This window comes from Magnolia sinica, chromosome 13 (genome assembly GCF_029962835.1).
Source record: "Magnolia sinica isolate HGM2019 chromosome 13, MsV1, whole genome shotgun sequence".
Taxonomy (NCBI): domain Eukaryota; kingdom Viridiplantae; phylum Streptophyta; class Magnoliopsida; order Magnoliales; family Magnoliaceae; genus Magnolia; species Magnolia sinica.
Window position 1 is genome coordinate 47,536,258 of NC_080585.1, and position 11,213 is coordinate 47,547,470.

The 11,213-nt window shown below is 41.9% G+C and overlaps 1 protein-coding gene across 2 annotated transcripts; it reads right to left on the minus strand.

Annotated features, from left to right (window-relative positions):
* Positions 1-1,127: 1,127 nt before the first annotated feature.
* LOC131223732 (calcium uniporter protein 6, mitochondrial-like) lies at positions 1,128-6,331 on the minus strand. Of its 2 annotated transcripts, XM_058219216.1 has the most exons (3): positions 5,825-5,958; positions 3,918-3,990; positions 1,128-1,936 (listed from the first exon to the last, which is right to left on the minus strand). In XM_058219216.1, the coding sequence occupies exons 1-3, from the start codon at positions 5,908-5,910 to the stop codon at positions 1,478-1,480; spliced, it is 618 nt and encodes a 205-aa protein (XP_058075199.1). In that variant the 5' UTR covers positions 5,911-5,958; the 3' UTR covers positions 1,128-1,477. The 2 variants fall into 2 exon arrangements, with proteins under 2 accessions (XP_058075199.1, XP_058075198.1); XM_058219215.1 differs by lacking the exon at positions 3,918-3,990 and having other exon boundaries at positions 5,825-6,331.
* Positions 6,332-11,213: the final 4,882 nt, after the last annotated feature.

Sequence of the window (11,213 nt, forward strand, 5' to 3'; positions counted from 1 at the left end):
CTCATATTTGGAGGCCAACCAATCGAATAATTCCAACCAATGTGATATTTTGTATCACTGGCCCATCTATTGCAGGTCCCACTATCTGGATGGTCCAGATCATCCTTCCATGCATCCACTTACTCACAGCTTAACATCTCATTTCCATATCCAGTTCAGCAGTTTTCCCTCCTGTACTTGAGAGATCTTACAAGACGACTCTTGATCACATGACCAACACTGATTTTCCATGTTTATGACATTTTGCCGTATCTACTGTAACCGATTTAGCAAAAATGAATTTAAGAGGTCAAGATGATGATCACATACCCGGTGGTTTTTGCATGTTTGATCAACATGGTGTATATGGATCTTACAGTTCTGGTCAGGACAACACATCATACATTCCACCTGAATAAAGTATATAAAGAGAATATGAGTTAGCAAAGGTATAATCCAAAAGAGGCAGCAATTGTATGTGAAGGAAAAAAGAAAAAGCCACTGAATCAAAGGGAAATGTCTCTGATTTCACTAACTTATTCTATTTGGACCAATGATCAAACCCTCCATGGTATATAAAACCACAAATCCACATAAGGACGATTTTCACTTACAAAATGCACTCATTTGTATAAGAAATTATATATGCCATCAACCATAAACCAAGCTGACCTTTTTTTCACATTTGGAATATGACTTGAGACAGATTAGACATGACATACAGCAATGTCAGCATACTTAGCTACTCAGGTTAGGATATGCATGCTATATGCAGGTTTTCAATTCAGACAAGCGGCCCCATGGTTTAGCAGTCCAGGCCATTGCTCCTTGTGTGCTGCCATGGATGGACCACTCCCTGAATATCGCTGACACAGAAAATCCTCAGTTTTCAAGCTGTTGCTTGGAAATAAACAGTTGATAAGAGAAATCCAGCAATGATCCACATTCAACTGAAAAAAGGGTCGAAGATTGGTTATTACAGTTCCAATAGATGGTGGCATAAACAACACCACTCCTCCCCCCACCCCATGGTTTAGCAGTCCAGGCCATTGCTCCTTTTGTGCTGCCATGGATGGACCACTCCCTAAATATCGCTGACACAGAAAATTCCTTAGTTTTCAAGCTGTTGCTTGGAAATAAACAGTTGATAAGAGAAATGCAGCAATGATCCACATTCAACTGAAAAAGGGTCGAAGATTGGTTATTACAGTTCCAATAGACGGTGGCATAAACAACACCAATGGTTCCGGACCATGGGACCCACTTTGTGGGCTTAGTTTTATAAATCATTTTGCTTAAGCAAAATAGATATTGGCATTCTATTGGACCCTCAATTACAACAATGGTGCATCATTTAATTCTATCCTAATTCTCCCCATCCGGCGGATGAAATAGTATCACCCAGAAGCCAAAAACAAAACCTGGGTTACACTTAAAACCACAAATATTACGACGGTAGGGTAAACAACAACAAACCACATGGGTTCTCATCAAGGCATCAATCTCCATGAAATGGATCTAGACCCATTCCACTAACGCCATCTAGAGGGGATTTGCACTTCTTCTGCAATTCTTCCAACCGTTCTATGTCAAACTTTGATTTCTTGATCAGCTTCCTTTGTCTGGATGTGTACAGCCTCTTCATCATATCTCGGTATGTCGGGTCCCTTGACGTGACGAGGAAGTAGGTGTATCCCATGACTAGGCCAGTCATGGTGGTGAAAAATGTGATCGGCTCCATGACATCCCAGGAGAACTCCCAAAACGTCAGCCGGAAGAAGAGGCTTACTTGGACCACCAGGAAACCCAATCCTGTCCATAGGATGCGGCGGACATGCCTGTGCGCGAGCATGTCTATCTCTTCCTTCTTTTTCAGCAGTGTCTTCAGCTCTTCTCTCCTGGGGTCATCCTCCGGTGTCAATGCCAGAGGCATGGCTCTTCTCACAAGATCCACGACCTGAAAGAGCAGACAAAAGACATTCTTCAACAGACAAGAGATGTCTGGTCTCTCAAAATGCAATGATGAATGAAAAACATGTAAATGAAGCACACTAAAAGTTGTGCAAGAGACTCTAAACTTCAGAGTTCCAAAAAACAATCAACAACTGGATTGAATCTCCCCGAAACCACATCCCTTCCCTTGAGGAAATTGCTCATCAGAAAATGTACATTTTGCTCATGTTCTGGATACATACATACAGGGGGAAGTGGTTTATAAATCTGAACAGTTGACTTGATGTGCCCCCATGAAAGGGGAATGCCCTGAATCCTCAACGTTTGATCAATGGCTCCGAAATTGATGGTTAATGAGAATGAAATTTTACAAAAAAAAAAAAACTACCTAACTAATATGGAATTTACATTCCGGTACCTTTTTCAAGAAGGTTTTAAAAAAACTACCTCATTAATCGGTATAATTGTCATTTCACTACCTTCTATCACGGCTGCCATGCAAGCAAATAGGTGGGTGACTCGGGTGGGCCCCGCCATGATGTTTATGAATCCAACCCAACCACTAGGTGGTTCACCCCATGTTAGGCCAAGGACCCAAAAAAACAGCTCTATCCCTGATTCAAGTGGCCCATACAATTCGAAAAAGTGTACAAGGCAATGTACGCCCACCAAACTTTTTCCATTAGTATGGCTCACATGAATCATGGATGGGTATTTTCTTGTGAAATCTAATAGTTGAAGTGGATTTCAGATAATTATCATGGTGGGCCCTATAAAAATCAAGGGTGAACGACTCTCTGTGTGGCTCACCAGAAACAAGGATCAAGCTAATTTTTTTATTTTTTATTTTTATCTATGGGCCTAATATGAGACTAAATATCTAATGGTTGGAGATCCTACATAAACATCACGGTGGGCCCCATCAAAATCAAGAAGGTTGTCCCATACAAAATCCACTCCGACTATTAGATGTGTAATTGCAGTTTAGGCCCAGAGCCAAAAGATCACCAAAGAAAACGGTTGGGAGAGACGTCTACCCTTCATTTTTACTGGGCTCACCATGATGATTGTTTGAAATCCACCCAAATCAATAGATGCCACACCAAAATTTAGGCCTATAGCTTAAAAATCACGTGCATCCATGATTCAAGGGAAACAATTTGGAAGGCGATTGTTGCCCTGTACACTATTTCTAATCATGTGGTCCACCTAAATCACAGATGGCGTTGAGTTTTGGGCCCTTGGCCTAACATGAGGTGACACATCTAGTGGATGGAGTGGATTTTACATAAACATCATGTTCGAGCCCACCCAAGCAGCCGACCCATTTGCTCGCATGCCCACCCAACCAGCTGTTAAAGAAATGTAATGGAAGGTGGTGGAATGATAATTATATTGATTAATGAGGTAGCTTTTTGAAAAAAGAACCGGAATGTAAATTCCATATTAATTAGGAAGCTTTTCTTAAAATTCATTAAGGAGAAAAAGAATGCAATCCATATTCAAAGGAACATAGTTTGATGACTAAAGGGTTGGGCTCTTCCAATGTGGAAGGTCTCCGAGCCTGTTTGGATTGGTGGAATCTAAAAAGTAGAACCGAAAAGGAAAATGTCACGTCAGAGGAAATCTATGGAAACAAAATTGTGTAAAAGAATATTAAATAACCTGTTGGCTTTAGCATTCATGATTTCTATGGAAATGTGGATAGGTCAATAGTAGAAAAGTGAGAGCTTTCTCAGAGAACGTGGAAATATCCATTTCTTAGTATTTTTATTTTTTTTCTAAGGAAAAATGTGGAAATGGAAATAAATTTCTATAGTTGCTTTTCCTTTTGCAAGCGACAAAAAATGTCACATTGAGGAAAATGATTTCTTTTCCATGGTAGAAAGAAGGATTCCACCAATTCAAACATGCCTTAGAATTTAATTGAAATTGCTTACTCTCAATTGACAGGGTGAAACAAAACCATTGAAAGAAGATCTCACTTTGGAAACAAGGTTGCCCAAGCTTGGGTTTTCTTTTCCTTTTTTGATCCCTAGGGTTCTGGCCTTGGATAAGCTGGTAGACAAAACACAATAGAGAAAGGTGAAGGATATTCATGAAAGAGAACCAGGAATCGCCTTCAAAGCCCACACGTGAGACCAAGGCCGAAAATCATCTGGTGGGCCCCACCACAAAACGCCCCAGGGAAATATTAAGGAGGCCACTCATCCTCAAGGTTAGATGACACATGTTGGCCGAATGTGGATTGATGGTCAACTAATTTCAACCATTCATTTCTACCACCAATGATCGCCCCACCAGACAAGTGGACTCTCTTGATTAATGGGGCTCCTGATGAACGGCCAGATCTCAAACACATGGGCTGCAAAGAACAAATATCCTTAGCAGGATTCATAATAGAGATTTCATCCACAGGGAGAAAAAATAGCAAGGGTAGGCATAGGGGTGCCATTTCAAGAACAATAGCATTTGGTGGAACCAATAGAGGTTCCCTTTTGGGACTTCTCTTCGCTTGGTGTGCATGGATTGAGAGCGACATGCAACCGAAAGCATTTCCCATCTTTGAATCAATAGTCAACGTAAAGGAGAAAGTAAAAGCCATCTTCTTCTAGGTGAGATCAATGCCCAATGGAGAAGAATAACAGAGAAACCAAACAGCATGAAAATGCAATATGGAAAGGCCTAACAAACATAGACAAAAAAGGAACAGCAATCCAATGTAATCAAACATAGGGAGAGGAAAAGAAGGAAATTGAAAGGAAATGAAATGAAACAAAACACCAACATCTCGGCTTCTCGAAAACCCATCAAAGGTAACGAAATTCCCAAGCAAAGACAGAGATCGCGCACAGAAAATGTGAAGAAAATGGAATAAAAGAAACTCCACTTCCACCTTCCAAAGCTACCAATAAAAACAAGAGTTCCCCTTCTTTGAATACAAATCAAACCAATCAAAGCAAAGAAAACTGGAAGAATTGAAAGCCCAAAAAAGAAAAGAAAAAAAGGACCCACTACTCCTTTCAAAAGGCCAAATTAGAAGAATATCAATCAAATAGAAATGAAAAGCGGCCAAAAAAAAAAAAAAAAAACAAAAAAAAAAAAGAAAAAGTGAAAACGGAAAATGCACATCCCTCGCACAAAATAACTGAACTCATAAAGAAAACAATGAGAAGGAGAACAAAAACAATAGAAAAAAGGGGCAAATTAAGAAAACTACATCCGTGAAAAGGGAAGAAAAGTGGAAAAATCAAAAGCCCGAAAAACAGGACATTTTTCGTTTCAGAAAACCCAAGTAAGTCAAATCTTATTCAAATCAAAATGAAAACCAAATGAGAAAAAAAGGAAGAGAGAAAAGGGAAAATTAAGAAAACTCGATCACAAAAAACTACTGCAGAGACACAACATAACCAAAATCGCACAGAGAATGTCAAGAAAAGAAGAGAAAAAAGGGATATATTAAGAAAATCAAGTCGGCGAAAACCATATAACAAATTCCCAAACCGACAGAATCAAAAGTCACAGAGAGAAGAAGACCAAGAAGAATCAAAGAAAACGGACCCACTTCTCAATTCTGAAAATCCAATTAGGAAGAATCTCATTCAAATCCAAATAAAAAGCGAATAAAAGAAAAAAAAAGGGAAATCAGAGAAAACCACATTCCCAACACAACAGAATCAAGAACCCACAGAAGCCCAACAAGGATCAAAGAAGGAAAAAAAAAACCCAAAAGCCAATTAGGAAAAATCTCATTCAAACCGAATAAAAACTGAATAGGGAAAAGGGAAAATCAAGAAAAACCGCATTCTCGACACAAAATAAATAAATAAATAAAATAAATCATAGAGAGGAATCAAAGAAAATGAGAATCGAAACCAAGAAGAAAAATCACCTTATCGGGATGCAGGTAGACCTTGTCTCGGAAAAGGAGGACGACGCCAGCCTCATCAAGGACACGAGCGAAAGCGGCCGCCTCATCAGACGAACGAGCAACGCCCATGGTCTCACAGGCCTTGAGCAGATCCGGGTACCCGATTACCTCCTCTCCCTCCATTCCCAGCTTGTTCTTCAATGCCTCTACGTTAACCAGCCTCAGCAGCTTCTTCGCCTCCGCGAATGAGATCGCATCCTCACCGTTGCTTCTGCTGCTGTTACTGTTCGGACCTGCCTCTTGTTGTGAAGAGAAGGGAAGCGACGGAAGGAAAGAGTATGCGGCCGAGATGAACCGCGGCGGTTTTCTCCCATATCTAACGGCTGAGAGAGTGCGTGATAGAAAAACGGACGATCTCCACATTCTCTTTACGAGAGAGAGAGAGAGAGAGAGAGAGAGATCTTTAGATATGAAATGGGGAGAGATTTGAAGGGGGAAATAGGCAGAGTCTGTAACGGCCATTCAACGGCGAGAGAGAGACGCCCGTTATAAAGGAGGAACGGAGCAAGGAGCAAAAAGGTGTATGACGTGGAGCTGAGGCAAACGGCATCCGAAATGCCGCACCACCGGATTACTATCGCAATCCGAGAGCCACGTGGATGAAAATTTCGTTAGATCCACTCCGTTCATCAGGTACTTTGTCTCATTTTAACCGTTGATTACAGAAATAAAGATCATCCAATACTCAAATATATCACAAGATAGGAAACAGATGGGTAGAGTGTCCACCGTCAGTTTTTCTCAAGAACCATAGTGTTATTTATTTGCCATCCAAACCATTCATCTGATGTGCCTCATTAGGACCCAAAAAACCAAATTTCTTCTAAACTCAGTAGGCCGTAGCACGTGAATTTAGAAGTTCCAGGAATGAATTTTTGGGTGGTCCACTTGAGTATTTGAATTATCCTCACTTTTTTTTTGGGATCAAGGCCCCAAAAAGGACCCGTGACGTAATGGATGGTGTGGATTTCTTGAACGTTACGTCATTTCTCCCACGCCAGTGAAAGTAGCACCGGTAGGTACCGAGTGTTTTCCTTTACGTAAACGAGGGGTTGTTAAAAAGAGGAATTATTTCCCGCCGGAAAATATCCGATCCGTTAAAAAGGGTGGGCCGGGCATAATTATCACCTTTTACTAAACTCAAGGCGATCTATTTCTGCTTGAAGAGTGGATTAGTCTGATTCTTGCGTCCGTTCATCATCATGGTGCTGCCTATATTTTAAACGATCAGATATTCTACATGTGTGATCCATTGCGGGAAAAACAGTGGCTGTTTTTATGCGTGTTTGGGTACATTAAACAGTCAAATCCTTGCGAGAACGGATTGGCTACTCCGCCGTCACTAGCCAATGGCAAATGGTCGGTGCTCTGTGGGCTCCACCATGATGTATGTGTTTCATCCACACCGTCCATCTATTTTCCTGGATCATTTTATAGAATTAGAACAAAAATGAGATATATCTCAATCTCAAGTGGACCACATTACAGGAAACAGTGTTGACCATTAAAAACTCTCCAGGGGCCATAAAAGTTTTGGATCAAGCTTGTCTTTTCTTTTCTTTTTTATTTTTTTTTCCTTCATCTAGGTCTATACGACCTATTCAACAGATTGGATGTCAAATAAACAGTACATTGGGCCTTAGGAGGATTTTAATGTTTGAGTCACTATTGTTTTCCAAAGGTGTGATCCACCTGAGATTTATCTCTCATGTTTTGGATCAAGTCTTCAAATGATTTTTAAAATAGATAAATAGCTTGGATAAAAGACATACTTGGTAATGAGGCTAGCAAAGAGAATGGTGTTGAGAAAATTACAGAAATAATGATTTTATGTAAAATATAAAAATCAAAAAACCAAATCAATTTGACAATAAGGAAAGGCTGAAGCACGATTTGGAACATTGTCCTTAAAGCGTTATTTGCCCCTATTCAAGTAAATTGAATATGCTAAAAAGATACAAGCAAATTGCTTTTAGGATACGATGAGCCTGGTGTGGGTTTGCGTTCAGCAAACACGAAGGCCCACCAATAGAACTCTGTTACACAGTATCTGGCAGAAATGAAAGAAAAAAAATCCCAGCAAAGAAAGAAGAAGAAACGTGATTTAGACCACTGCACTGGTCTGTTCTTCAGCTAGTGGTTCAGATGAAACGTTCTAGACCACACTACTGGTCTAATTTTAAGGCAATGGTTCTATTGAACCTTCCTATCTTGCTAGAATTTTTGGTCCAAAGGAGTGATTGGCTATGGTTCGTATGAGTTTTGCTGGAGTGTGTTTAGATGGATTGGAAACTCATCCAGACCCTCTTTATATAGGCTATGGTAGCTGAGGGTTATGGTCCAGGGAAATAAATCCCATTGATTATTTTTCTAGTTGTTGGAGAAACTAGCCGTTATTGACAGTTTCTAGCTATTGTTCATGAGCCATAACAGTTGCTACATGCTGACTGTGAGACAGTGGCTAGCCGTTTCTTGCTATTGGGCTAGCCACATGCAGCACTTTTTGCATGGTCAGTAACGAGTAGTTACACTTCTCTACAACGACTTTTTTCCAGTGCAAAGTGCGCCACTACCACCTCTACAGCCACAATGCCTCACGCGCCCACACCCTCGCACTGTGACTGTGACCTTGACCTTAACTGGACCATGCCCGTACCTGTGCCCGTGCCCGAGCCTGAGTGTGAGCACACGCGCGGGTGTTCCAGTGCTACGCACTAGAACACGCAAGTTTCATACTCCTTGAACCATGTGGGTAAATATTATAATACTCCATTCTCCACATTTAAACAAAAAATTCTTCTCCTCCTTTTCCAATGTGGGACTATTCCCAAAACCCATGAAAAATGTATTTTACAAACCCTTTTTATATATATTATATAATATTTTTATTATTAAAATATATTTAAAATCAATATTACAACAATCCCCCGCTTGATTTTTAAAATATATTTTTCGAAAAAATATTTCTCCCAGAATAAAAACAGTTTATATGCATGAAGAAAGATATCTTTCGATTTTAATCTTCCCTTAGTATAAGTATCTCAAAACTCTATCAAAATGACTGGTAGCTGTAGTATTGAATCAGTTATTCCTAGATAACTGTAACACCCCGTACCTCTGGTACATGAGCGTTACCTCTAAGAATCACGTTTATGGGAACTAAGCTCGATTAATGAGGCAACTTAAACTTTACACGTGTAGGTCAGGGTTTCCAGTCAACAATAAAGCCGACCAACAAGAGTTGAAGGAGCCAAGTCGAACCCAGCACCAGTTCGAGAGGTAAAACTCAATAAACACTTAAGTTAAAACAGCTTATAGACAAGTTAACTAAGTCGCGTTGGCACAATACACCCACTAACAACCCTGGAGGAATAAATTATGGCCAACTGAACAAACAAATGCTCTAAACCCTCATTTAACCGTTGAGACCAACTATCAAGCCAATCCAGCCATTGGTTTAGGGTACACTAGCCAGATAAGGCCTAAAGTAGGTGATGCGGCCCACCTGGGCCTCACATGCGATCCAAACTGGACCAGGGCCGCTATTAGGGACCCCTAGACAAATGAACGATGTAGATTTATCATAAACATCACAGTAGACCTCACACCTTGTGCTATTGTGCACGACATGCACTAGACCAAGGGGAGCGGTCAAACAGTCTTTGACCGATAAACTCCCAAAATCTCCATAGGCTCTCCCGCCATTTCAAGATTTTGAAATTTAGAGCTTTAAGCCCTAAGGTGAGCCACCCTAGCCACTTTTCGGACAATCCGAACTGTCTATTTTCCTCGTGGGGTCCGCCTGACCAAAACAGTATAGGGGTTTGGACCCGTGCATAGGAACGAAGGAGATGGGCTTGGACCGTCCATTCCTTTCATGTGTGGCTAGGATCCAAGGGAGAGGATCATCAGATGGCTTCTCTTGTAAGCCAACCTCCACATTACCCAATGGACCCAAGCCTTCCACGAGCACAGCTGGGGAGGGTCCTTTCATGGCCAAAAATGGCTAGGAAAGGCTTTAATGGTGGAAAAAGTAAAGTTCCGTTTTTGTCTGAGAAGAGCTGGCATGGCCGTCGAAGGTTTCTCTCTCTTGCCTATAAAAGGGCACTACTACCCTCTTCACACATAAAGAGAGGGGAAGGAAGGAAAGAAGGAAAGAAAAGGGGAGAGAAACAGAGAGAAAGAAAAGGGAGAGAAACAAGGTGGGCGTGAGCACCACCGTCCGGCTAGGTAACATGTCCTAGCCTTCTCCTTTTTTTTTCCTTCATTTTCAAGGGATATCAGCCTATTGTTGGGGGTCGAAATTCTGGCCATAGGAAGCCTAGAAAGAACCGAAGAAATGATCTCTGTTTTGAGGCCGAAGATGGCCTATGATCGGGCTCTGTTTTGAGGCCAAAAATGGCCTGTGAATGGCCTCTGTAAAGACCTGAAAATCAGCCTAAAACGACCTACAAACAGGCCCCTGTTTAAGCTGCAGTATGCCCCAGAAAATGGACTGAAACCAGTCTAGAAATTTGGCTAAAAACGCACCTAGTCGGGCCGTTTTTGGGCTAGAGACGTAGCAGAAAACGAGCCTCTGTTTGAGCTCTAAAACGGACTGAAAAACAGCTCCTAGCTAGGCCGTTCATTAGGCCATAAACAGGGCTATAAGGAGCCTTTGGATGGGTGTCCAATCTCAGCCAAACTCAGGCCATTTCGGGACCGGAAACGGAGCTGGAATGAGCTCCGTTTGAGCTCCGAAACTAGCTAGGAATGGCCAGGAATGGGTCACATTTGGGCCACGAATCTTACCCTCCCCATCAGGCTATAAAGCAGGCTAATTCTCAACTTGAAATATCACTGAAAACATGCATCAGTCGGGCCGTAAGCTGTCTCCGGATGGGTGATGAAAACAGACCCCCAATGGGCCATGAACGGTGTCTGAATCAGCCCATGTAAATGGCTGAGATGGAGACTGGGATCGGGCCTTGCAACGCCTTGCATGGGCAGCAATATTGGGCCCCACTGAGGTTTGAAATCAGCCCTGTAGTGGGCTGTTTCCTGGGCCAAATGTAACTAATAGCAGGGCCATGGATTGGGCTGAAAACAACCACCTAGAACTGGGCCACATTCAGTAGGGCCCAACTGCGGTGGGCTGCATTGTCTAGTGGGCCGCATGGGCTTGGGGACAGCCCTGGTCTTTGGATGGGCTTTAAACACCCTGAAAAAAAAAATCAGATGGGCTCCACCACATTAACAAGTGGGTCGCACCTTGTATGGGACAGGGGGCCGCACGTTAGCACTTAGTGGGTCGCACCCTGTATGAAACGGGTGAGCCACACCACATTTGGAAGGTCAGGTGGGCCGCACT